The sequence below is a fragment of the Oryctolagus cuniculus genome, chromosome 2 (assembly GCF_051225735.1).
Source record: "Oryctolagus cuniculus isolate XC-2025 breed Fujian yellow rabbit chromosome 2, ASM5122573v1, whole genome shotgun sequence".
In the NCBI taxonomy this organism is placed as follows: Eukaryota; Metazoa; Chordata; class Mammalia; order Lagomorpha; family Leporidae; genus Oryctolagus; species Oryctolagus cuniculus.
In genome coordinates, this window is record NC_142868.1 from 152461708 (window position 1) to 152489117 (window position 27410).

General features: G+C 36.2%; 2 protein-coding genes and 1 long non-coding RNA gene across 17 annotated transcripts in view; 1 reads left to right on the forward strand and 2 right to left on the reverse strand.

Moving 5' to 3' along the window:
- The window catches only part of LOC138848616 (uncharacterized), a 29383-nt gene extending 26357 nt beyond the window's left edge, over positions 1 to 3026 (reverse strand). Inside the window, exon 1 of one of the 2 annotated variants that reach the window (XR_011386634.2) lies at positions 2939 to 3026. This is a non-coding gene — a long non-coding RNA (uncharacterized LOC138848616). The remainder of the gene's footprint in view (positions 1 to 2938) is intronic. The other variant, XR_011386635.2, reaches the window with a different exon arrangement.
- CCDC88A (coiled-coil and HOOK domain protein 88A) overlaps positions 1 to 21775 on the forward strand; it is a 144503-nt gene extending 122728 nt beyond the window's left edge. For 2 of the 14 annotated variants that reach the window (XM_089326406.1, XM_089326412.1), the window contains 8 exons: positions 2632 to 2724; positions 2843 to 3057; positions 6515 to 6598; positions 7598 to 7798; positions 8399 to 8470; positions 9736 to 9816; positions 12442 to 12710; positions 13219 to 15077. In XM_089326406.1, coding sequence (XP_089182532.1) covers positions 2632 to 2724; positions 2843 to 3057; positions 6515 to 6598; positions 7598 to 7798; positions 8399 to 8470; positions 9736 to 9816; positions 12442 to 12710; positions 13219 to 14205 — 2002 coding nt within the window. In that variant the 3' untranslated portion in view covers positions 14206 to 15077. Of the gene's footprint in view, positions 1 to 2631; positions 2725 to 2842; positions 3058 to 6514; positions 6599 to 7597; positions 7799 to 8398; positions 8471 to 9735; positions 9817 to 12441; positions 12711 to 13218; positions 15078 to 17923; positions 18024 to 18546 lie in introns of those variants that run through there. The other 12 variants (XM_089326414.1, XM_089326415.1, XM_089326416.1 and 9 more) reach the window with 12 other exon arrangements.
- Positions 21776 to 24491: 2716 nt separating this feature from the next.
- On the reverse strand, positions 24492 to 26962 carry LOC100358851 (prolyl-tRNA synthetase associated domain-containing protein 1). Its single transcript, XM_002709705.6, has 2 exons — positions 26642 to 26962; positions 24492 to 24956 (listed from the first exon to the last, which is right to left on the reverse strand). Exons 1-2 carry the CDS (start codon positions 26723 to 26725, stop codon positions 24522 to 24524), a joined length of 519 nt encoding a protein of 172 aa, XP_002709751.1. The 5' UTR covers positions 26726 to 26962; the 3' UTR covers positions 24492 to 24521.
- Between the last annotated feature and the right edge of the window lie 448 nt (positions 26963 to 27410).

Here is a 27410-nt window from a genome sequence, read left to right on the forward strand (position 1 = left end):
GGACCTGAAAATTAATTGTTCTTGCTGAAGCAAAATAAAGAAGGAAGAGCAGTAGAGAATTGTTGCTAAATACTCAGGAGTCAGTTTACAAAGGTATTTCTCTGTCCTATAATTTCAGATCATGCTACAAAAGATATGAGAGAGAGAGTTAACAGTGCTTAATTATTGATAGGTTTTGTCTCCATTGAGAATGGAGCAGTCTGGGATAAGAATCCGGGATTCGGGGCTTAGCAGCTTTGGTAGTCTTTATATTATACCACAAAATTCTTCTTTCCTCTTGCTCCCCGCCCCCCCATAATGGAAAGCACCATGATACAATAAAAATAGTAAAAATGTTAAAATCAGACAGCTGTATCCCAGTTTTTCCACTCTATGTGACCACAGATAAGTCATTTCATTTCTTTGATCCTTAATTACTTCTTCTCTAAAATAGAGATGATACCTTCCAGGATTATCTAAGGAGTAAATTTAATAATGTGTGCCTTTCAGAACTGATATACATGAGAGTAAGTCAGGCACACACACTTGTGAAACTACATCATACGTTTTTCTGAAGCATTAATTTTATTAAATAATTTGGACAGCGAACATTATTTCTGTATTAAGACACAGGTATATCATGAAGCAAAAGGCAGTTTGCATGAACTTTTAAGATAATATCAATCAAACTTTTAAGATAAGATCAATATCTCAAAGAAATTTCACATTTGTGCCTGGCCACTTTAGATTAAATCTTCGGTCCTTTCAGGGGTAAATGTTCTTTACTCCCTGCCAGAAAAGTCATTTTCAGTTAAGAAGCCCTGAATACATATAAAAGCTCTTGGCATTAGAGTTTCTTGTCTCTTAAGTAGAAGCATTATCCAAAGCTTTGTCATCTTAATATTCTGACTCTTGGTGACTAATTCATTTGCAGAGTTTCATTGATTGTGCCTGTATAGTTGACTTCCAAATAATTATCCTGACATTGAATTTAAATTACAAATCTAATTTCAGACATATCTAGCTGACTTCCTCTATCACATGGTCCTAGTAGGAGTGATGGTGGACAGGTAGTATGAAGAATTTGGAGATTCTTTAATTCCATTTCCATGGGTAAAAGGAGAAAAGAATTGGGAGCTGTGTCTTTCTCTACTATAGTCCTCAACTGTGAGCCATTCTGCAGGTTTCAGATTGATTCAGTTGGTTAATAATAAAAGTATAGGACATCTGCTGTTGCACTGTTGACATCACTTCACAAAGCATCTTAAGTAAAATCAGTTCTTCCTGGTTCCTACCACCTTAATTCAGCCTTTCTAGTTAACTAGACTACCACATTAGCTTCCTGGGTGCTGGGTGCTTTCTTTACCTCCAGTCTTTCTGATATATTCTCTTCCATCACTGGATGAAAGTACCCTATGCTAAAATTGCATAACATCAGTTTGCAGTGAAATTTCTGACACTTTTTGATTTCCCATTGAGCACTATCTAAACCTGACTTACTCCTTCCCCTCAACCTGTATTCCAGCTAAACTACTTAGTTTAGCCTTCTTATCTTCAGCCTATTTAATATGGCCTTATTTTTAAATAAGGATTTCTTTGGTCATCCAAGATGAAAGTATTTTCTCTTATAGAAGTTAGTGTTGTACCTCTACAGGTCTTTTATTTTGGTATTCCTACTATCTTAGATTATAATAGTCAGTTATGTACAGGATACTTCAAACAATTGGTAGAAAATGCAGTTAAAACACAGGTTAGTTTGGGTGCATAAAAATGTTGAAATCCATGCATATGAGGGATCTTCATAAAGTTCGTGGAAAGGCATATAATTCAAAAACTGTGCATGGGTTTCAAAAATATTTTGTACCAAAATAAATTTATCATCGTCTTTGAAGTACCCTAGTATATCTTCTCTCTCCTAGTACATTCTATGCAAAACTACTTACCTGTCATTTTTATATGTACCTCAGTGTAAATGATCACTGGGTGTTGAATAGAGATTCTTTGGCATTGTAGTTTTTCTTTAGAGAAATCACTCGATCTTTCATGTTTCTTTTCTATATTCTATCAAGAACATAAAAACAAGTCTAGAATATGGTGAAATTAGTGTTCTCATGATTTGTTAGATTAAGCAAATAATACTCTGCAAGTAAAGTAAGCCTAAATAATTGTACCCGAAAGGATGAAAATATGGTTGCAAGATTGTTTACTATATCTATAATTGTAAGCAAACTACTCAACATTTTTGCGTATATATTTTTTAATGAATTATACTACTTCATTCTAAAAATTATTTGAGTTAGTTAATATCCAAGAGTGGTAAAATAGTTAATTTTGACATAATTTTTGTTTAATAGCTATAAAAAAATAGAAGTCCTTTGTGTGATGAGACTATAGTTTGGAATTTTTTCTTCAAGTAAAACCTATATGCCTTTATTTAAGGAAATTGTAAATTCTTTTAAGAAGAATAACATGGGAAAATCCCATTATTATTACCTAATAAACTCTTAGTTGTCAACTATGGTAACTATATTTGTTTAAATTTTGAAGGAGAGGTTAGATAATAGTCATAAAATAATCTAATATTCATAGCTATATAATATTCATAGCATGTATATAAATACATGTCCTTATATGCAATTTTTATTTTTATAGTGATAAGTTAAATGAATTAAGGCGACAAAAGGAGAAATTAGAAGAGAAAATTATGGATCAATACAAATTTTATGACCCATCTCCTCCTAGAAGGTACCAAATTTTATGACTTCTTACTTTGAAAACAATTATTTCAGTTGTTAAGGCTTCTAATTTTGTGAAGGATTTATATTTTGAATTTTGGACTAATAAGAATGTTTTTAATCATTAGGAGAGGCAACTGGATTACTCTAAAAATGAGAAAATTGATAAAGTCTAAGAAAGATATTAATCGGGATCGTCAGAAATCTCTGACATTAACACCTACCCGCTCAGACTCCAGTGAAGGATTTCTCCAACTCCCCCATCAAGATAGTCAAGATAGTTCTTCAGTAGGTTCAAACTCTTTAGAAGATGGCCAAACCTTGGGGACCAAGAAAAGCAGCAGTGAGTGCTTAAACTCTTTAAACATAGTTTTGCTATAGAATCCTTTCTATTTCTTAAGGAAAAGAAAATAAAAAACTTCAGCAGTTCCTTGAGAGAATATAGCCTGATGAATAGCATTTTGTTTTACTTTCACATGATTATAAAATTAATTGCATACTGCAGTAGTGCACTACCATATGATTATTAGATTTACTACATACCCAGATACTGTCATTTGGCAGGGAGGTAAAATATTGTAGAACATTGAAATAAGAGCCAGCATATTTCTGCCACTTGATAGTTCTGTTAATATGGGTAAGCCTTTTACCTTTTCTTCATACTTTGCAGGCTGACTATGAGAAGTAAGTGAGAAATATGTAAAGATTTCATTTTCCTAATTACCTAAAACCTAACCAGAGTAAGATGTTTATAATGAAGTTTTTGTTCATGTACTTTAATGGTGTCAAATTGGAGCAAAGTTACCTTGGGAGAAGCAAAGAAAAACAGGTATAAACATGAGAAGGTGTTATTCAGTGATTTGGAAACACCCGAAAGTTAAGAAAATTATTGAGGGATTACTTAGTAAAGGATCAGTTAAAATGAAATACAGAAATGGTGAGATGTAATTTTGTATATAAACTTGTGACTTAATTTTTATTACAAATTTAGAAGTATTACAACATAACATGCCCTATACATTACTTAAGTGCTTAGCTGAAACAGCAAGAACAAAGTAAAAGCTTAAAGAAATGTATTTCAAGAGAAAATAATTCAGAACCCTAGCATTACCCTTTGAAGATGTCTAAGAAGTTAACTGCTATCAGTGTTCTCATAAAAACATAAACAGAAAACTTTGAATCCTCTCACAGTATCACTAGTGCTGTTAAATTAAAAAACAGACACACATGCCATTCTTTTGAAATAAAAATACCTGGCAAAAAAGCAGCTGCTTCTTCCTTCAGGGATAGTCTCTCCTCTTGGGTGACTAAAAGCACTCAGAAAACTATACATAATGTTTTAGCCTCAGGTGAATTGTGTCTGAAAAAACATTATTTTAGTGTGTAATCTATCCGACTTAGATGCTATGTTTAAGAATATAACTGGAGCAGCCTAAAAGCTAGAATCCACAGAAAAGCAACAACCACAAAACATACACAGATATACATTAACGAGCCTCTAGAAAGCAGTTTCATTCTCTGACATAGACTGTAGTTACCCCGAGTCTTTTCCTGCAGGAAATCTCTGAGTAGTAGTAGTTGTGAAGAAATCATCAAAGTCTCCTTAAAAAGGTGGCAGATAAGTTAATTTTACCTGCTACCTTACAGTATCTGTCATCTTATTAAATTAATAACAGTAATGGGTACTTATTTTTTAAATTGAAGACATTTTAATTCAGATTTGAAAACCAGTCAAGAAAGGCAGAACAGTCTTTTTTTGAGATAGAAATTTGTCATTCTTTCAAACCCTCTGTTGAAACACTCAGAAAAATATTGTAATGTTCTCATTTCCTACAAGTGTTCAGTTTTAGAATTTTAGAAATAAGGACAAAACCAACAATACTAATGTTCCCTTAATTTAAATATGCTTTGGGAAAAGAACAGTGTATATCTGCAAACCAAATGCTATAAGAAAAATCACATTCCAACCCTGGCAAATTTAAAACATCTTTTATCCTATTCATTTTGGAAGAGTGTCTGTCTGTCAGTAAAGCAGTCTTTGGAAAACAGTTGAAAACAAAAAAGAAAAAAAATAAATTAGATAACACGTGCATGCTGCAACCACTCAGCTTTGTTTTAGCTAAGTGTCCATTTTTACATTGCTTTCAGTTCATTTCTTTTTAATCATTGAGAACAGTTGTGTTTACAAAGTTTAAAAAGAAGTAGGTCAAATTAAAATCTTAAATGAGTCATAATTGTGCCTAATAGCAATCAAACAAGTTAAAAAGTTGTATGTCAGTTGCATTCTCTTTAATGAATGACACTTGTCAGTTTATCAAAAGTGCTTTGATTACTTACATGATGATGAGAAATCCTGACGAATAGCATCATTATTAAGGCTGTATACAATATGTTTTAAAGTCTTTATGCAAATTGTTTTCCCTTCTCCCAAATTACATTTCTGAATATATGAGTTGTAGTTAATAAATTTGTTGTAGTTGTCTTACTAAAGTGTAGCTTAAGAATGATTAGTGACTAATGAACATTTTAATTTTTGTTGTAATGACTCCTATACGTGAGTGATAGTCCTCTACATAATGAAAAAAATTTTGCAGTGTTTCTTTTTTTTTTTTTGACAGGCAGAGTGGATAGTGAGAGAGACAGAGAGAAAGGTCTTCCTTTGCCGTTGGTTCACCCTCCAATGGCCGCCACAGCTGGCGCGCTGCGGCCGGCGCACCGCGCTGATCCGAAGCCAGGAGCCAGGTGCTTTTCCTGGTCTCCCATGGGGTGCAGGGCCCAAGCACTTGGGCCATCCTCCACTGCCTTCCCGGGCCACAGCAGAGAGCTGGCCTGGAAGAGGGGCAACCGGGACAGAATCCAGCGCCCCGACCGGGACTAGAACCCGGTGTGCTGGCGCCGCTAGGCGGAGGATTAGCCTAGTGAGCCGCGGCACCAGCTTCTTTTCATTTTATAAATGTGCCCAGAAGCCTTTCAGAATATCTAAAACTGTTGTACCTATTTTTCCTCTCATTTTTGGTTGCTCAGGGGTGCCTCCTTACCTGTTAGCTTTGTCAGAGCTCAATGCTAACACTTATTACCACTGTCAAAATATTCCTTGTTTCTTCTCCCAAACAACCTTTTGTAAAATCAACTTAGTATAATTTCTTATTTCATCTTTAGTAAGACTTTGGTTGAAAGTATATATATTTTCATTGTACTGATAATTAATGCACCAGAATCCAGTTTAATATTTTCTTTATTAAAATTTAACAAAATGATGAAAGTTTTAAATGTGACTTTTAAAAGTGAGATTGTTTTAAACATCCCCTGGCACCCTAATTTTTGTTTATGGATATGACTAAATGCTCTGATAGAATGAGTTTTCCTGAATTACTTTTTTTTCCAAAATAAATCCTTCCCATTTAAAAAATTAAAAATAGAACCTTGAAAAAGTTTGTCCATTTTCATCATGTACTGTATGACTCACCAATAGCCTTAATTTTAAAGGTCTACTAGAATTGGTCCCTCCTAACACTAATCAGTTCCTATTTGTATAGGACTATAGCCAATCCAAGCTTTCAAAGTGTATGTTCCTCATCATTGTCTTCAGTGCTTTCTCAAGTATTTTAAAATATCAAGTACATATTTCATATTTCATTATCACTCAGCAGCATGAGAATAATAACTATAATATAGCATACATAGCTGAAACTCAAAACATTCATTTCTGTCCTTAATTTCAACATTTAACTCCCATCTGTTCTTCTTCCTTTTTTCTTTCATTTCCCTTTTCTGTTTTTCCTCATGCTCTGACATTAAAGTGGTTGCACTGAAAAGACTGCCCTTTTTGAGGAACAGACCGAAGGATAAAGACAAAATGAAGGCCTGCTACCGTCGTTCCATGTGTAAGACTTTATGACAGTTCAGCTTCTTTCAAATGACTACATTGGCTTCCATTACTAATTTTTCACTAACCTTTCTCTGGACTGTACCAATTTTCTTTTTATGCAAAGTGCAGTCTTCCTTTCATACAAGGAGCTGGAAGAATTTTTTTTTTTCCAAAATTAGCACTATATGTATGTCAGTGATACATATACATGCATATGTTTAATCACATATGCAGTATGCCTGTAAATTTCCAGTGCTTCCTAAAAGCTGGTAGAGAAAGACCATTAATTTTATATGCTATAGAGATTTTTTTCCCAAAGAAATTTATTTAAGGAAATTTACTTAAAGAAAATATAACAAAACCTTTACCATTAGCATTAGGAATTTATTTCCTTAATGAATCAAATTAAATCAATAAATAAAATGGACTATAACCCTTGAAAATGTTTGTCATTCTTTGTATAGCAGTATTCTGAGTTTTCTTTTTTAAGTAGAATGGGTAGTTACTTGATTACATTAAATGTCTATCACTTTGGCTATCTCTTTCAGGTTTTTATTGAATGGTATACTTACTTGATTCATAAAATGAATAATTTCTTCAGTAACCTGCTCTGACCAAGGACTTTTTCATTTCCAATAATGATGCTGTATAAGAACTGCTCTTCATTTACCTTTATTCATTCCATTTTTGTTCACCACAAAACAACATGAAGGCTTCTAATTATATTGCACATCATTGCGCTAAAGCATGGCAGTTGCACATAGTAAAATTCCTTTCTCTGTCTTTTAAAGGGGGTGGAGGTGGGATAAAAGTATTTACTGAAATTTTATCAGCATTTGGCCTACTTTTTTGTTCAGCTGAATGCATGTCATAATTTAGATGGCCTTATGGTTATAGTTTTTAAGTCCATTTGCATTAATTCATAGACAAAACCCAGATCATTTATAATATGAAATAGAAATAAGAGCAAACACATTAACCATGCTGATTTCATTTGCTTTCATTTGCATCCCAGCCATGAATGACCTGGTGCAGTCCATGGTCCTAGCAGGACAGTGGACAGGTAGTTCTGAGAATTTGGAGGTTCCTGATGATATTTCAACGGGTAAAAGGAGGAAAGAATTGGGAGCTATGGCCTTCTCTACTACAGCCATCAACTTTTCAACTGTCAACTCTTCTGCAGGCTTCAGATCCAAGCAGTTGGTTAATAATAAAGGTATAGGCTGTCTGCTGTTTGCACTATGGTGTAATTGTTGGCAACAGGAATTTTAATTTGACTTTCCCTGTGTACTTTCTTTTTAAAGCAACAACCTGAAATAATTATAAAACATGATCTTATTCTCATGAAGATTTGATTTGAGGGAATTTTCTAAATTTTAAAATATTACACAAATAATTAAAATCTTTCCTAGGCCTCTAATCATAATAAACATATAATGACTAACAGGAAAGGAGGAAACCAGGTAAAAAGTGGAAAAAAAAGAGGGAGTGAAGGAGTGACATAAGTTAAAAAAAAATTAAAAGTACTACAACTTCAAACAGAGAACCAGGTAGACCAACACAGGCTCTTATTTTGCTTTGCAGGGTCACAGGGGAGTTTATTTCATTGATTCTGGTGTTTTTCCTAAGCAAGTCAACTCTAATCAGAGCTACTCTTTCTTATTCCTAGTTTCACTTTCTGGTTGAGTCTAGGAAGTATGTTAAATCAAGATATTTTGTACATGATTGAGTAAGAATTTCCATATTCTATATAAATAAAATTTTATAATGGATTTTTGTTAAAAAAATTTTATATCCATTTTGCTATTTTATGTAGATACTACATCCTTTGAAGACATAAGTCCACAAGGTATTAGTGATGATTCTAGTACGGGATCCAGAGTTCATGGTAAGATACGAATTTAGAGAGTACCTATTAAATACAGAATAGGAATGCTAACTCTCTCACACAGAACAGGTGAATGTGGCATTGCCAACAAGCATGTTTTCCCTATCCTTCATCTCATAGTTACTCCTGCCATTTCTTCAAACCTAATACAGCCTGTTCCCCCTATGTTCTCTGTTTTAATTAAGGTCTTTTATAAAGTATGCCTACACAATCCTCAGAGATAATTTTGTTACCATTTTTGTATGAGATTGAAGTTACATTTTATCATTGGTTTAAAAATATTTACTTCAGGGAGCCAGCATTGTGGCATGGCGGCCACGGCCTACAACCTCGGCATCCAATGTGGATGCCAGTTTGTGTCCTGGCTTCTTCACTTCTGATCCGGTTCCCGGCTGATGGCCTATGAAGGCAGCGAAAGATGGCCCAAGTGCTTGGGCTCTTGCCACTCACATGGGAGACCAGGAAGAAGCTGCTGGCCCCAGGCTTCAGCCTTACTCAGTCCTAGCCTTTGTAGCCATCTGGGGAGTGAATTAGTATATGGAAGATCCCCCTCTGTCTTTCCTTCTCTGTAACTCTGCCTTTTGAATAAATGATAAATAAATCTTTTTAAAAAAAATACTTACTTTGGTAAAAGGTGAACTTTGGTAAAAGATGAACAAAATGTTCTGCAACAAGTATATCTGATTTTTAAATTTCCATCTGGAAAATCATATCTTACCAAATTCAATTATTAACAATCAACAGAGAATATGTTAAAGGAACTTCATATGTAAAGAGAATTTGAAGTAGCATAGGATAATGTTAACTGTACAGTTGTTTCCCTTGTACGGATAGGAATACAAGTCATTAACTATGCAGATGCTCACGTTCCTCTTCTTCATAGCAGCTCTGCAATCTGTAGGGTTCCTTATCTGATCTGTTCTAAGTGACCTAATTAGCATTTTTGGTGGGCTTGGGGAATGTATCCTGTTCAACTAAACAGTCCTGGTCCTGGTATCCATCTAGAAATCATTTTCAAATCTAAATATGCACTCTATCTATCCACTGTTCTTTGAATTTCAACTGTTGTTCTGACATGTGCTGTGTCTTACTGAACTAACTGGAATGCCTTTGCTTTCCTAATCGGTTAACATTCAACTCCTTGTGGGCATGCTCAGCCTGTGAAAGTGTGCATGATTGCTTCCGCAAAGCATTCTGTCATCAGAATGTAAAATTCAGTGTCAGCTGGAATTTTTATCACACTGTCTCCTGCTTTTTTCATTTAGCTTCAAGACCAGCCAGCCTTGATAGTGGCAGAACATCCACTAGCAATAGCAATAATAATGCTTCACTCCATGAAGTCAAAGGTATGCTGTAGGTAAATTTATTAATGTTCATCCATTTCCATTATGCAGAAGTGTGAAATAGGATGAAGGTTCTGGGATAAAGTATGAAATCCAAATCAATCTATGTTTGACACATAGTTCTTTGGAGCATTTTATACTTTTCACATTGTAATACAGATGTATTTCAATGTATACAAATGTAAAAACAGGAGCAGTTATTTTAGTGTCAGTTTTTCATCTTCACAGATAAAAAGTCTTTATTTTAAAATTAATATTTCAAAATTATCTGTAGGTCCTTCCTTTACTTTTTGTCTTTAACATGGAAATAGTTGCCATTAATTTTCTCATGACGCATGTACATTGAAGTCACATTGCTCATATTTTACAGATACTTCCAGCTTAATCTACCCACAAGATAAGGGGAAGCATTATTTTTAATTTAAGAAGCAAGTATGTACGTGTGTATGTGTTGAACAACAGCTGTATGGATGCATATGGCTCCATATAAATTATTTCAAGATTTATTTTCTTGAATTTTTAAATAAGCATTCCAAGGTGAAATTTTTATGTAAATATCTGGAAACCTTGACCATGTCTTTTTACTTAAAGATATACTGCCTACTCAAATTTGAAAGTTGTTTAACCCAACTATTAGTTATTCTTGGTAATAAGAATTTGTCAAATTATAATAAATGTACCTGTTCCATTCCTTGGATTAGAAAATTATTTTGTCTAAGATGTAGTTTTATCATTAATGCTGTGACTGTTACTGTGATCTGAAATACCTGATTTTGGGGAAGATTCATTTTTTCATTCTTATAATCACAATTCTTATATCCCAATAGAAAAACTATTAGAGAAAGCTTAATTAATGGGTACTAAGTTGTAGTTATATAGGAAAAAGTAGTTCTGATGTGCTGGTTGCCCAGTAGAGTGACTGTAGGTAATGATAATGTACTATACTTAAGGCTGGAAGAAAGGATTTTGAATATTTTCACTATAAATTATAAATATGGAGCTTTGTCCTGATGTGAACATCACACAATATGAAAAACATCATATGCTACCTCATAAATAGGTACAATTTTGGTGTATCTATTAACATTTTTAAAAGAAAAATCTAAAATATGAATTTTTATCTGAAAATTAAAGAAAATCTTATGTGTATAAAACATTACATAACAGAAGCTATATTCTTTCATGACCCACTTTACTGTTTGTAATTAGGAAACCATGGAAAATTACATGTTCTGCCTTGATGTACTATATAAATTGCTGTTGATCAAAATGAATTAGGGGAAGAGGCTTAGAGGGAAGTCAGATAACAGTTATCAAAATACATCAGAAGTAACAAATTGTGCTATTTCATACCACAGTGGGGTAATGATAGTTCACACGAATGCTGTATAATGAACTGGAGGAGAGGAACTGGTAGGCTCCAAAAGACATAAGGAAAGATAGAGAACAAAAGGCTGGTTGCCTGGCTGGATTGGTTTGTGCTATGTAAACATGTTGAAGTATTGCTCTATATCCCACATACAAGTATTACATATTAATCAAAAGATTTTTTTCAAAGATTTATTTATTTATTTGAAAGTCAGAGATACAGCGAAAGAGGGAGAGAAAGGGAAAGATAGAGATCTGCTGGTTCAGTTCCTAGTAAGCCACAAAGGCCGAGGCTGACCCAGGCAAGACCAAGAGCTTTATGCAGGTCTCCCATGTAGGTTTCAGGGGCCAAAGCCCTTGGGCCATCTTCTGCTACTTTCCTAGGCCATTAGCAGGGAGCTGGACTGGAAGTGGAGCAGCCAGGACACGAACCAGCGCCCTTATGGGATGCCATTGTCCCAGGCAGCAGTTTTACCTGCTATGCCACAATGACCCCAATAAAAACTTTAAATTAAAAAAAAATTAACCAGAGGTCTTAAAGAATAGTATATGTTATGGGAACTTTATTCCAGAACTAGCTACTCTCCATTTTATGTAGTTACCCAGCCTCCACTGAGTCTTAGAGGCTATACAGTCACAATACCATCAATGGAAAGCAGGAATACTCTGATGACTTAGGCATTTAAAAAAAGAAAAGGTAAAATACTACATATTTGATTTTCTATTTTTACTAGCATTTTCTTATTGATTGCATCTTTCCATTTATATGGTATTTAAATTTTAAAATTCTAAGGTTACTCCTGTAGGATGAACATAGACCCCTTAAATAAGTTATTAGTACTTTAAAAAGAGGCAGAGAATTAGAATTTTTTGCTTTTAGGACAGTGTTCTTAAAATATAATCCTAAATTGTGAGTTTTACAATTCTTAGAACCTGAATTTTTAAAACTGTATGGTTTACTCTATTTATTTATCACGTGTATTCAGTGCTTGGTTTATATGAGTTTCTGAGTGTGGTAAAGCAATTTTACCTTTGTAGAACTTAAAATATTTATCATTTTGACAAAATGAAGAAGCAAACTATGGCAGACAATTGTTAGACTGATGTAAGATTAACATGGTTTACCAACCATTTGTAAATAAAGCTTAAATGTGTAATAGGCTATTCATAGACTATGAGCCCAGTCACAAATGTTACTACTTCTGTAATATTAACTTCATTTTTATTATTGAAGTCTGAACACACCATTTACTCCAAAAGCAGGTGCAGTTAATAACCAAAGCAGGCCACAAAGCCACAGCAGTGGAGAATTTAGCCTGCTTCATGATCATGAGACTTGGTCCAGCAGTGGTAGCAGTCCAATCCAGTACTTGAAAAGACAGACCAGATCAAGTCCAGTGCTCCAACACAAAATGCCTGAAACACTAGAAAGTCGAGCATATCACAAGATCAAAACTGGTTCCCCTGGAAGTGAAGTTGTTACTCTACAGCAGTTTTTGGAAGAAAGCAACAAGCTTACCTCAATACAGGTTAGTTTTATCTATTGTGACCTTGATTTAGATTAACACAAGTTACCTTTTTTTTCTTTTTAAGGATTTATTTAATTAAAACAGCAGAGTGCAAGAGAGAGAGGGAGAGACAGAAAGGAGAGAGATCTTCCATCTACTGGGTCATGCCCAAAGGGCTGCACCAGGCCAGTCAGGAGCCTGGAACTCCATCCTGGTCTCCTACATGGGTGGCAGAGGTACAGGTAGTTGGGCCATCTTCCGCTGCTTTCCCAAGTGCATCAGTTGGGAGCTGGATTGGAAGTAGAACAGCTAGGACTGGAACCAGCATTCCGGTATGGGATGGTGGCATCACAAGCAGCAGCTTAACCTACTGCACCATAATGACAGCCCCAAGTTAAATTTCTGTGATTTTTTTTCCAGTTAAAGGGTGTCAGGAGATACTAACCACTTTAATATTATACAGTGTAATATCAGGAAAGCAAAAACAGGGCTTTATTCATTCATCTTCTTTGATTTTTTTTTTAAACAGATAAAGTCCTCAAGTCAAGAGAATCTTTTAGATGAAGTAATGAAAAGTTTATCTGTCTCTTCTGATTTTTTGGGAAAAGACAAGCCAGTTAGCTGTGGTCTGTCCAGGTCAGTAAGCGGAAAAGCCCCAGGAGACTTCTATGATAGACGGACAACTAAGCCTGAGTTTGTGAGACCTGGTCCTCGAAAGACTGAAGATGCCTGCTTCATTAGTTCTGCAGGAAAGCCTACACAAGGCACTCAAGGAAAGATGAAAATAGTAAAAGAAACTTCTCTGTCACGACAATCAAAAGATAGTAATCCTTACGCCACTTTACCTCGTGCAAGCAGTGTGATCTCTACTGCTGAAGGAACTACACGAAGGACAAGCATCCATGATTTTTTGACCAAGGACAGTAGACTGCCTGTGTCAGTTGATTCACCATCATCTACTGCTGATAGCAGCAGCACTGCAGCATCTAGTGAGTACCCTTTACACCAGTGGTCCTCTGAAGCACTTTATGGTCCAACACATGCTATAGGTTCTCATGCCCAAAATAATTTAATTATAGATAAGCCTGAGTCTCCATATGCCCAAGCTAGAAACTCAAGAACTGAAAAGTTACATCTTCCAAACCAAACTTTTACTACCATTAATATGTCCAATAACATATTTGGAATATCAGCTAAAGATAGCATAGCATCGTTTGCTGTGGTTCACTCATCTCAGCCATTTTTATCACTGAACACAGAATTAGTTAGTAACATAAGTGGGTTACCTCCCAAGCCAGTCACCAGAGTAACTGATCAAGCCTCTTTAGATAAAGCTGTATGGAAAGAGAATGAACAATTTTCTGATAATCAGAATCCTAGAAGCAGTAATCCAGAGTCTTGTGTAGATAGCAATAACCTTATCACTCCTGCATGCCTCTATCCTGATGACACAGAAGCTGCATTGTTGGTTTCTGAGGATAATCAAACTCTTTGGTATGAATATGGTTGTGTATGATCAAAGTTGCACAATTTATTGATGTAATCTGATATGCATTATGCTTCTCTCTAATCTGATTTGAAGAGCTGCTGTTGGAAGTATCATTTTGCTAGATTTACATTCTTATTTTAAAATTGTTGCATAGTGTTCAGCTGTACACAATGGCATGTATATATAAATGTGAATGTGTAATCACTCTAAAACCTGCATGATATTAATTGCATTGTATATTTTCTGCATGTCATTAGAAACCTTAACCATATATGCTCCTCTTTCATATTTTTTCACTTGATAAGGTCTGTTATTTTGATAATCAGAAGCATGTTGAAACAGTTGCATGCTCCATTAGCAAGAAGGCATTTCCAAGTCATATTCTCTTTACTTCTTCCAAAAAACAATGTTCATTTATCCTTGCCTCCCGCATTCTCCCTCTCCCTTGCTCTTGTTCATCCCACTATTTCCAGAAATGTGCATTTTATATTGCACATATACAGTATTAATGAGTAAAATATGTAAAAAGATGCCATCCCTTTTGCCATTTAATTATGGTATCCTATTTGAGTTTCAAAGAAATCATTGATTCAGTTTAACACTTAATGTAGCAAATGTTAATAATGCCCATATTTATAAAACAGCATTCAGATTTCAGACATTAATACTTATAAATTTAGTGTTATTCCTAGAATACACCATCAAATTTAAGTGTATTTAAACAGATTAGGAGAATATTACTAATTCTATTTCTTCTTAGAACTTTTCTTCATCTGATAAATACAAAATCTCAAATACTCTTTCCTTCAAGATGACATATTTACTTGCAATTAGCACAAGTTTTCCAGTTCTTTTTTTATATAGTGTCAAAGAGCAATAAAGTCATATTTTGTTGGAAATTTGTATTTTTACTTCTGTTCAAAAAGGGTAGCAAATTTACAGATTTACAGAATATTGAAAATTGTTACTCACATGATTTATTATGAAAGTACATGTGGATATCCTTAGAACTTTAAAAAATAACACATGCTAAAATGTAAAATCAGGGCTTATGACCATCTAAGAAGACAAGTATTTGAGTACAAAATATTTTAGAGCTGACAATAAAACTCTTTAGCTTAAAAAAAAGAAAATATTTGCTAACTCTTGATTCCAGTGACATAAACTTTTATGTTCTAAATTATCTGTTCATAGCACTTTTAAAGCAAATTAGCTAAACATGGATCCCTAACTTCCAGATTATTAAAAAAAAAAAACAAAAACAAAAACAAAACAAAACAAAAAAAACCTTAACACCAGTTCTCTTACTTCTGAATGAGAATGTCGTAGTTCTGTTTCTGGAATGTTTTTGCCATCCTGATTCATCCCAAGTAATACTAATGATAGAACCTCACCTGGCATCTGGAAGGAATTCTTGAAATGTGACTTTGTAAGTGAGGAGGAAATTATTTTATACTTATATTAAATTTTTATTCTTATTGGCCCAAAGAATCTAAAGAGACTAGTTGCTTAATGAAATTTTTATTATTTTAAATTAAGCTACCCTCTGGCATTTACACAAGATTGTTTTGGGGGGGGGGCTAAGCTCTTTACATTTATATTGTTGACTATACTTTTTCTTATAGCTATCAGTAAAAATGATTCTGCTGGAACAGGTAACCAAATGAACGCAATCAGAAAATTTTATGTTTTTTTGGTACCACCTAATATATTTTCAGCATGATACATCATTCTATGTCATTGTCAGTTGTCAAATATTTCAAATATTGTTGGTGCTAATATCCTTTTTTTTATACCTAATAATAAAACTTAATGGAAACATAGCTGAAACTAGATAAAAACCATACATGATAGAAGTGTAATAATTGGTATTATTTCTTTTCTACACTGAGTCGAAGAATATTTCACAGCTAATTCAGCCTTTTGTATGTCAAGAATCTGGCAGTAACATTTTAAAATATTAACTTTATCCATTAAAAATACTTGGAAAATCATGTGCTATTATATTGCAAACTATGTAATTAGTATCCAAAATTACACTTATAGGAAATGTGCTTGCTACTCAGATGGCTACAGTTATATATCTAACATCTTTTCATTTTTAAAGAAAAAGATTTCTTCTATTTGAAAAAGTTACAACAGAGAGAGACCAATCTTCCATCCATTGGTTCACTCCCCAGCTGACCACAGAAGCCCAGACTAGGCCAGGCCAAATTCAGGAGCCAGGAACTTCTTTCAGGTCTCAAACATAGGCAGAGGTATCCAATCCTCTGCTGCTTTTCTCTGGGCCAGGGAGCTAGATTAAAAACAGAGCAGCCAGAACACAAACCGGTGCCCATATGAGATGCTGGTGTCGCAAGCAGCAACTTTACTCACTATGCCACAACACCTGCCCCATGTAGTACCTTTTCAAAAAGAAAATATGTTGGCCAGCGCCATGGCTCAATAGGCTAATCCTCCGCCTTGTGGCCCTGGCACACACGGTTCTAGTCCCGGTCGGGGCACCAGATTCTGTCCCAGTTGCCCCTCTTCCAGGCCAGCTCTCTGCTATGGCCCGGGAGTGCAGTGGAGGATGGCCCAAGTCCTTGGGCCCTGCACCCGCATGGGAGACCAGGAGAAGCACCTGGCTCCTGGCTTCGGATCAGCGCGATGCGCTGGCCGCAGCGGCCATTGGAGGGTGAACCAAAGGCAAAAAGGAAGACCTTTCTCTCTGTCTCTCTCTGTCTTTCTCTCACTGTCCACTCTGCCTGTCAAAAAAAAAAAGAAAAAAAAGAAAAATATGCACTGTGCATATAAGACAAACACATACCATGACCATGTGCTTTGAGGACTATCTTGAGAATAGAGTCATAAAATTCCCCCAGAACATTAGTTTATTGCCTATGTTTCTTTATAGTACTTGGAATCAAATTTTTAGTAGTAGAGAAACCTTAGGGATCATATGGAACCCATGTTTCCAAAACATTCTTAAAAATCAACATAATATGTTCTCTAAATGAAACAGGTGGCCAGAATTCTGTTTTAAAGCTAAAAGTGAGGCAACTTTGACTCAACTGAGCAGCTGCACTTAACTTCCTCTAAGACCTCACAATGAATGGTCTTGCAGCTTCCCAAAGGATTAGTTGAAAAATGACTTGAAGATTCAGTGCCCTAACTCTATTTTAATATATGTGCTGCCAAGCACCCTAATTCTATAAGCAATGAAAATGAATGGCTTTTCATATTCCTGCCTGAAGTTTCTAGAAATTATGAGATTTGTGTGGTATTGTAAATATATTACACATTAGGTTCCTGTGATCAAAGTGATTTTAGCTACAACCAATATAATTTGGTATATTATTTGCCTAGAAAATATACATCAGCCCTGGTTATTTCTTAACTAATAATATAAATATTTCATTCTAAATGTTTCTCCTGCTGTTTGCAAGATTATTTTTTACTTTGACAATATATGGTGACTATTTAGTAAATAAACAAAGTGAGTAAGCCTAACTCACACTGAGAGGAAAAACTATCATTGTTAGTTTTTAAGAAATAGTATCAGCTTTCTGAAAATTTTTATTTATAGCTTTGAAAATGACCATAGAAATCAGTCTCTTAAATACGAGATGTCTCTCATATTCATAAGTTTCCCAGTTAGTTTCCTTCTCCTTGCCCTACCCAGTGAGAGCTCTTTAGTTTCTTTTCTTCATGAATTGTATTGTTAACCTTTGATTAAATAACATGAAATGCTTTTCTCCTGCAGATATGGACAAAGTACAAGAAAGCAGAAATTCAAAAAGCAGGTCTAGGGAGCAACAAAGCTCCTAATTCTATTACCCACTACATGACATGTGGGCCAAGTGGTGAGTTTCCTGCTTAAAATGCAAATGAGATCAGTCTCATTTATGTAAACTAACCAAATTAAGTATGAGAACCAAGTGCATCTTGCATTAACAGATGTAAATATTGCTTGCTTAATTGGTTGACTTTCTATCTTACTTATTAGTGAAAGCAAGATTAGTTGGTTGCCACAGGTTTTTGCCTGTTAGTGCAGGGAAAAAATAACATTTTAAAAATATTTTCTCCTCCATTTTAAATTTAGTTTTACTAATGGTTAATATATTAAGAATTCCTTTTTTAGTTTGAAGTCTTTTTTTGTGTGGTGGAATGCAACTTCCCCACAATTTTCTTGACGATTTCTGAGAATCAACTAAATGCTGTTCTATAAAAGAGTCACTCAAAGAAAAATTCTGATTTTCTGTCGCTCTCATTCCATAGAAATATCTGATGCATGCTGTTCTTAATAGTGGCTGCTCTGTATTTTTATATCTATCTTCAATCTTTCTTATATTTTCTTTCTTCTTTCTACCTTCCAACTAAATACAGAGAGAAAAGTGTCCTTCAGTTTCTCAGTATGAAGCCTTTAATTCTGAAGTAACAAGACACCTAGCAACTATAAAATCATTAAAAAAAAAAAAAAAAAAACCTTTGAGACTTAATCCTTCGTGAATAGAGCAGGCAAGAAATACAAACCTTCATTCCTTCCTTGAATCAAGGAGCACTACTGGATTCAACTGCCAAAATTCTTAGAAGGTTTTAGGACTTTATTTTACATTGTACTACTAAGATCTACTGAATAAAGGACGTTCTCTCACTAAGGACCATGTGTTTTAAGGTCAAGTGTTTCAAGAAGTACTCCAAGAACAATCTGCTTCTTCCATCGGTTGTTTATGAATTTATCCATGTTTGCTTAATGCTTCTGCTAAATATTAGCTAAAATCTAGCCATTTATATTTAGTTGTGTAAATCTAAATTAAATGCTGTAGTATTTTGTGGAATGTACTATATATCAAGATACAGAGAAAATTGTTTTGGCATGTCAGAGCCTTATTTGGTTAACAGACTGCATGTGTTGGTACTTTTCTTTTTAAGCCAGTTATTTTGATGCACAGTTTATAAGGTCAAACAATAATGAGATAGTTATAAAAATTTATAGAGATATTAATCTTTACATATTCCCCATTAAGCAACACTGAGCATTCATACGTGAGTCCAAGTAATTAAAAGTTTTTCCGAGACATTTTTTAGTAAGATGGTTTTCCAGCAAATAACATTCCCAAGATAAAGCTGTTGTATTTTAATCCATTTATGTATGTCTTTGATTTTCTTACTTGAGAGCTGTTGCTTAAGAGGTTTTCTTATGGCAGAAATACTGTAAATAATTTACTATAATCAGCATTTTGCCAGGAACTCATTTACTATTAAGGTTATCATAGAAATTTTGTTTTTGTCCTTTATAATATTACATTAAAGTTGATAACTGTTATTGGTACTTTTGAAATATTTGTAAGCATTTGTTACCTTAAACATTTGGAAGAAGCACAAAAAAAGTAGATTTAGTTAACCCAGGGAAACATCAATTTTTTAGTAGTTTCAATTTTATATCACAGTTTTATTTTCTTATGAAATGTAAAAAAATGCATTGATACTCATTAATGCAAATTAGTTATTTAACATGAATAATCTTTAAGGCCTGAAATAAGGAAATACTGTTTTTAACAGTGCACTTCTTAGGCTTTCATTACCAGCTCTAAAGAACTTTTTGAATTCCATTTTCCATCATGTGTGGTTTATAAGCAGTATGTTTCATCACTAACCTGGTAGCCATGAGAAAAAGTCAGGCTCGCTCTCTTACCCCTGTGTGTGTGTGTGTGTGTGTATCTGTCTGTGTCTGTCTGCCTCTCAGTCTCTCTTTCTAGGCCAATAGCAGTGTTGTTGTGTTCACAGTCACCTTTGGAAAGACCATCAATAAAAAATAGAGACAGCATGTCCAGTTGACCAGAAGTTGAAATGGAAGTTAGAGAACTTGAATTAACTCGGTGCCACAAGTAATTTTAAGTTGTGTCACCAAATAATTCGATAAATTTAGATTACTTTGAAACTCTTAGATGAAAGGTGCTATGTAAATGTAAATAAAAAGGATTCTTGCTAAAATACAAATATTGAACAGCAAATATTAAAAATCTGTTCTCTATAAACTTTAAAATATTTTTCCTCCATCATGACTTCCTGATTCAAATATCAAATTGGAAATGAGTATCAATGGCAATCTAGAGAAACTTGCATGTAAAAAATGTAAATTCATTTTTAGGTAGATAAATTGAAAATGTAGAAATTATGTTTTAACTAAGTAAAGTGGGTACCTTAGATTTATATTAACTAGCATCTAATTTGCACAACTAGGACATGTCCCAGGCTAATTACTGAAATTTGAAAGGTAATGAGTGTGAGGTGGCCCCATGAGCTTGAATGCTATCACAGCTTGACCTTTCCAGGACACAAATACCCTGAGACAGAGAATAGAGAATCTGTTGAGGTAAGCAGCACATTACTGCTTCAAGTAGAAAATGCTTAGTGATGCCTGTAGAGTACTATATCCAAACCGAATCACCTTGAGAAGAGACAAGTTGGGACTGCGAAAATACAAATATGCTCAAGTGCACGCATCACCTTCTTCATACATTAAGAAAGGATTAGATAGCAGCCATGGGAATATTTTACTTTCTCCAAAAGGTAACTTCAGAAGCAAACTTTGGAGGAAGCCACTCTTCCTTTACATAAATTTATACCAAACAGTAGTAAAGCCAACTGAAAATGAACCAGGGCTATTTTCCTGACATGCTTTTACTTTCTGACTCTTCTCGAAATCAACACCAAAACCCCGAGGAAACTGAAGAATTCGATATACAGGGTAATTGTTTTGGCCCAGAGCTCTGATAATGTGCTTACAATCTGGCCATTTGGAAATGTTTTGGTCTAACTTTTTGAATTGGTGATTACCAAAGAGTTCTCAAAACAGGTTTATTTGTAGCACCTTTCATGCAAGGCAGGGTAACAGCCTACTTAAAAATCACTGTGCACATCATGGAATTGCAGCACCTCACAAATGAAGTACAATAGCCTGTACTGTATCAAATCTGCAATTACAATGGGGAGTAATAATGTATGCTAAATGACTTTTGTGTTTTAAGTTGCTCTTTATGAAAAAAGTGGTGAATTGTTACGTTTTTCCTTTCAGGTACACTTAGTTCTGAGATGTATTTTTTTCTTTAAGCCTTGAATGAATACTACAAAAGGAGCCCCTTTTATAATATAAACCTTGATGTACATGTTGAGCTGTCTGGACAATGAAAATGCCTTAAAAGGAATGCTTACAGATAATGTTGCACTTACAACACCCTTTAACAAAACCTGATGTTAAGTTGTCCTTTTCTGTTCTACAAAGGGTTCTCTTTTCATTGTTTTGCCATTGTACCTTTAGCTGTTATTAAATACCAAATCAGTTATTAAAAAACTGTAACATTTCCTTTTAAAACTAATGCTAATGAGGGTTTTGGAGTTGAACGGCAAAATCTTTTTACTTGGCAATACCTAATACCAGCCATAGGAATCTTAACACCCAGGAGACACCATTGTTTGGCTGATTTGTCTTTTTAAAATATTACCTTTCCATTTTAGGTTTTAACTTTGTTCCTCAAAAAATTGTGTTGGATTAACATTCACTTATCAAACTGATATAAAAAGAAATAAAACAAAGAAGTGATTTTTATATCAAGTGGTTAGTAATCATTTAAAAATCATAACATACTTTTAGCCAAGTGTTATTCCTTCATTCTTTTCCTCTTGCTCTACAGAACTCTTTTCAAATACAACCCATAACATTTAGATTATTTGTCCTGATCATTTTGGAATGAGTATTACATCTTTGAGGTAAAAAGAGCTTGCCAATCCCAAAGACGTCTAATACACTCTATTCTACCATTATTAGTGAGTGACTATGTTCTAAGACATCCAGAAATCAGATAGCACTGAACCCTGTGCATATGGTATTTTGCTATACATGCATACCTTAAGCTTATCAATTAGGTGTAGTAAGAGATTACTAATAGCTAATAAAAATTAATGATTTTAAGTTCTATGAAATATATTATTGTACAGTACTCACCCTTCTTGTGATGTGGAGATCAGACAGTACCTTCATGATGAGATGGAGAGAGGTGAATTTGTGACACAGCATTAGGCTACTGTTGTTACTGAACAGAAGCACTGCCATATGACAGCTGATCTAATAACCAAGATGCCTGAGTGACTAACAGGCAGGGGGGTGTATGTAGCAGATCTACTGGACACAGGGATGATTTTCAAAGTGGAAAGGCGTAGGATGGTAGGAGATTTCATCACTCCTCAGAACAGTGCGCAATTTAAAACTTAAACAAGTTGCTTATTTTTGGTGTTTCCCACTTAGTATTTTCAGACTGAGGTTAACCCTGTGTAACTGACACTGCAGAAAGCAAAACCACAGATTAGGGAGAACTAGTATAAAAAGCTGTACAAATCTTATATTCTGCTAATTAAAGACTTGAGAGGTATATGGCCATAAAGCTTTAGGTAAGATTCTAGGCCTCTTTATACCATGAGTTAGGCCAGATATGTAACCTCCCAGTTTCTATCATGTTTTCCTTCATTTTATATGCAAGGCAGTCAAAAATTGCCTCTGTCTTAAAGGTACAACACACAGTAGCTAAAAACTAACATGGAACCTTAGGAAAAAGTAATGTGTTAGTAACACAAGTTGTTACAAACTACAGTATTGCTACTAGATGTTAATTATTCTTTGGATTATCAAAACAGGCAAGTTTAATTCTTCTCCATTAAAACCCATGTGATTGTACCAAAATAAAATGACAATTTTTGTGACCACAAGAAGAATTTTTAGTCTAACCTCTGTCAGATCTTCCAACTAATGAAGAGTTTGCTTGAATCTGATAAGGTGAAAAAATGCCTTATTTTTTCAGTTTCTTTTTTTTTTTTTTTTTTTTTTTTTGACAGGCAGAGTGGACAGTGAGAGAGAGAGACAGAGAGAAAGGTCTTCCTTTGCCGTTGGTTCACCCTCCAATGGCCGCCGCGGCCGGCGCGCTGCGGCCGGCGCACCGCGCTGATCCGATGGCAGGAGCCAGGAGCCAGGTGCTTTTCCTGGTCTCCCATGGGGTGCAGGGCCCAAGCACCTGGGCCATCCTCCACTGCACTCCCTGGCCACAGCAGAGAGCTGGCCTGGAAGAGGGGCAACCGGGACAGAATCCGGCGCCCCGACCGGGACTAGAACCCGGTGTGCCGGCGCCGCTAGGCGGAGGATTAGCCTAGTGAGCCACGGCGCCGGCTATTTTTTCAGTTTCTAAACTCTCTTCTGTGTGGCAGCTGACTCTACATTCTCCTAATACTGTTTCAGATGCCATAATTGAAATGGTATGAGTACAATTACTCTAGAAACAGGATAGTAGAATAGCCTAGATAGAAGAAAATTGTACATGAGTGTGTTCACATTTCTAACTTCTGAACAAAGACTAAACATTCATTTTAATGGCATAAAGTATATCTGATAGTGAGTTTTAAAATGTGATTTTAATGGTATGATTGTGGCATAACATTTTTCATCTCTAGTTTTTCTAGATTAAAACTTTGTAAAGATATATTTTTCATAGGAAGTTACTTATTTTTCACTGGAAACAAAAACCAACAATGGTTAAATAACAAATGCCCAGCAATGGAAAGTTTTCACCCTATGGCCCCATGTTTGTTTGCATTAACTTGCTGGGGAATTCTTACTCCTTATTCATTTCCCAAAAATAAGCATATATTGCTATATATTTCTGATTTTTTTCACCTGTGCAATGTACACTATCATGTATAATTTTATACATACTGTTTTGTAACTTTTTTAAGTATAATAAACATCCTAAATATTTAAGCTAGTTAATTGTTAAAGGCATTCTTGTACAAGTAGTTGTCACAGGAGATGGGGAACAGAAACAGAGAGCAAACCATAACTACCTCAGTATATCTTTTTTAAAAAAAGAAAAAAAAGGATTTATTTCAAGGGGAGAATGACAGAGATAAAGAGAGACAGAGATCTTCCATCTGCTGGTTGGCCCCAACAGTTGAGGCTGGGCCAGGCTAAGGGCAGAAGGCCAAAACTCCATCTGTCTCCCACAGGTGGTAGAGGCCCAAGTACTTGGGCCATCTTCCATGGCTTCCCCAGGCACATTAGCAGAGAGCTGGATCAGCAGCAGAACAACCGGGACTCAAACATGGGATGCTGGCATCACATCAGCAGTTTAACACGTTGTGCCGCAACACCAGCCCCAGTGCAACTTCTTAAAAAGAGCTCTTTCAAGATGGAATACCTCCTAATATGATGTCGTCATCACCAAACCCCAAGGGGACTCCTTGATCACTTTCAATGCTTTTTATAAATCACAAGTAAGAAAAACAGCTTTCAGAAATCAATTTATTCTAAAGTCAGCTTAGTTGTTTTTATCAAAATTTAGTATTATGGGATCATGTCCTGTATTCTTCACAAATGTGAGAAAGTCTTGAGGGCTTAATCCCATGGTTGCAGCATTGGTCATTGGATGAAAGTAGACTTTTTCATGTCCACCTTCCAGAAAAGCAGAATCCAGAACAAATTTCACATCTCCATCATCACAGAAGAGTGCCAAGGGTGTGGCACAACCTTGGCCAACTTTCAATTTTTCTAGCATCGCTGTTTCATCAGCAAACCGCAGATTTCCACTTCCAACACCCAACTGCTTAGCAAGATCATTTAAATTAATTTGTCTGTCATGAAGAACTGTCACCAGCCAGTGGTTTTTTTTCTTTTTATCTTTAAGAAATAAGTTCTTACTGTGTGCTCCTTTCAAATGCTGGACATGAGGCATCATTTCTTCAACTGTAAACACCTATAAAATATCACATAAGCAAAAGTTTAAAAAAATAAACTAACATGATACACATAAGTGTTTTTCTTGCTGGGTGAAAACAGTATTCATTGCCCTGAATTTCACCAGTAGAAACCCATTTCTATACCATTATAAAATAACTTTAAGCCCTTGTTACTTCAGTTACTCATTGGATAACCTCAGTCAGTTTCTCCTAGGCCAATTTTCTACTCTGTTGTTGCCATGCCCTTAAATTCCTAAGAAGCTTTTTGTTTTTAACTTTAGACTTAGAGTTATGAAAATATAAGAAGCCCGCCACTCCTGTTCCGTAGCATTTCAATACATCCAGACTAGGTAACAACATCTCCAAATATGTAACCAAGACTCTGCAGTGATAGATACAGAACATCAAAAAAGTTGGCAACATGCACAGGTAGAGGGAAGAGTGAGTGGCCATGTGGGATGGAGGAAGATCAAAGAAAACCATTTTGATGTGCAGCATTCTGTAAAGGTGAGGAATACTAACTTTAAAAAATATATATTTATTTGAAAGGCAGAGTTAGGAAAAGAGATCTTCCATCTGCAGGTTACCCAAATAGCCACAAGGGCCTGGGCTACACCAGGCCAGTCAGGAGCCTTGAACCCCGACTCCACATGGACCGCAGGGACCCAGGAACTTGAGTTATCTACTGCCTTACCTGCACATTAGTGGAGAGCTGCAATGGAGTAGCTGTGACTAAGTGCAGCCCCTAAGGGATGCCCACCGCACCACAATATGAGCCCAGGAATAGTAAGTTTTAAAGCACTTCTCTACTTTTTGGTTTTGTTTGCTTGTTTTTAATCTATTTGAAAGACAAAGAGAACTCTTCACATGCACTGGTTCATTCTCTGAAAACCCAAACAGCCGGGGCTGGGCCAGGCAAAAGCCAGGGACTCTATTCGGGTCTTACACGTGACAGAGACCCAGGTAGTTGAGCCATAGCCTGCCGCCTCCTGGCTCGTGCTTTAGGGAGCTGGAATGGAGATAAGGGATGCAGCTGTCCTTTGTAACTGATGAACCTACTCAGGATCATATGTTGGCCTCCTGAAACTGTCACTCAAGCCTAGAGTAAACTTCTTGCACCACTCAAGTTAACACTGGTTGTTTTAAATGTTTCCAAACAAGTCTTCACATCAATGCAATAAGCCATGTGAAAACATAAAAATTTATGTATAAATTTTATGAAAAGTTTACATTTCTGTAACCACTGGGGTAATGTCATTTTTGCCTAGCTGCAAAGGTAGGGGTAAGCTTTGTGATCAAACTAACCAAGGCAGCAAAATACCCCATCTTGGGGCTCCGCTGTTCCTGAATGTTGGTAGCCGCTGACTGGCAATATACTGGTCGGTGACTTAATTTATGTACAGAGTCACATCCAACACCAATTGCACACGTTCTCAATGCTGCACTAGCTCTCAATATGGAACGAGACCAAATCATTCCAAGAGGAAAACAAGTCACCATCTCCCAATACCAAGTGGAGAGGCCTCCGCTGTTCCTATGGGTCCCTTTCGCGCTCTGGAACCCGGGAAATGTTCTGCCAGATACCATACAGTTGCCTCTCGGACACCCGGTCTTAGCGTCCCCGCCCCAGGCACCGAGTGGTGCAGCCCACCGCGCCCTACCGGGACTGCGCCCGCAACCACTCCTAAGGCGGGAGCCTCACCTCGGGGTGCTCCACGATCTCGGTGCGGATGTCCAGGGCACGGAGTCGCTGCTCAAGAGCCGCCCGCAAGTCAGTGCCCGCCATACTCGTGTCGCCGTGGCGCGCAGCGAGGGAAGCCGGCGCGGCCTGCCGTGGCCACGCAGACGGAGCCCAGAGGCGGAAGTGCCTGGCGGGAGCTTGGCCGGCGACGGAAACCGCGCCCGCGCCGTCCTCCCGCGCTTTGCTCAGCGCGTCCCTGAAGCTCTTCCGCCGAGGGAGCAGGTAAGCCGTGCTTCCTACTGGAAGGAGGCACCTGCTTCCTCACAGCCCTGACCCCGCCTCAGGTTTCCTAGATCAGCAAATAAAACAGCCACGCGTGGAGGGAGCCAAAATGCCTTGTCGTTCTAAGGCTTTTCAAGTGTCACTGCTAAATTATAATTCTACCTTTTCTGACTGTTTTTGTTAATTAGCTGTGCCAACCATGACTCACCTTGTCCCAGGGTATTATGACTACCTCTTGGTAGCGTGTATCCAGCTATTCTGGGAAACCCTAGCTCACCATAGGAGTGGGACCGGAAATTCCACGTTAGGGTTTCACTGAAGAAGTTCAGGAAGGCTCAAATCCCAGGTAAAACGTAGATAAACCTGAGGACATACATCTAACTGCGTGAGTGAGTGGGATGCATTTCTGGGATGCAAACTGAAAGCCTGGAGAAGAAAGCCAATACTCAGCGGAGGATCCGAATCCTGACCTGCCGGCCACCTTGGAGAAGGCTGAAAGGACGAATTC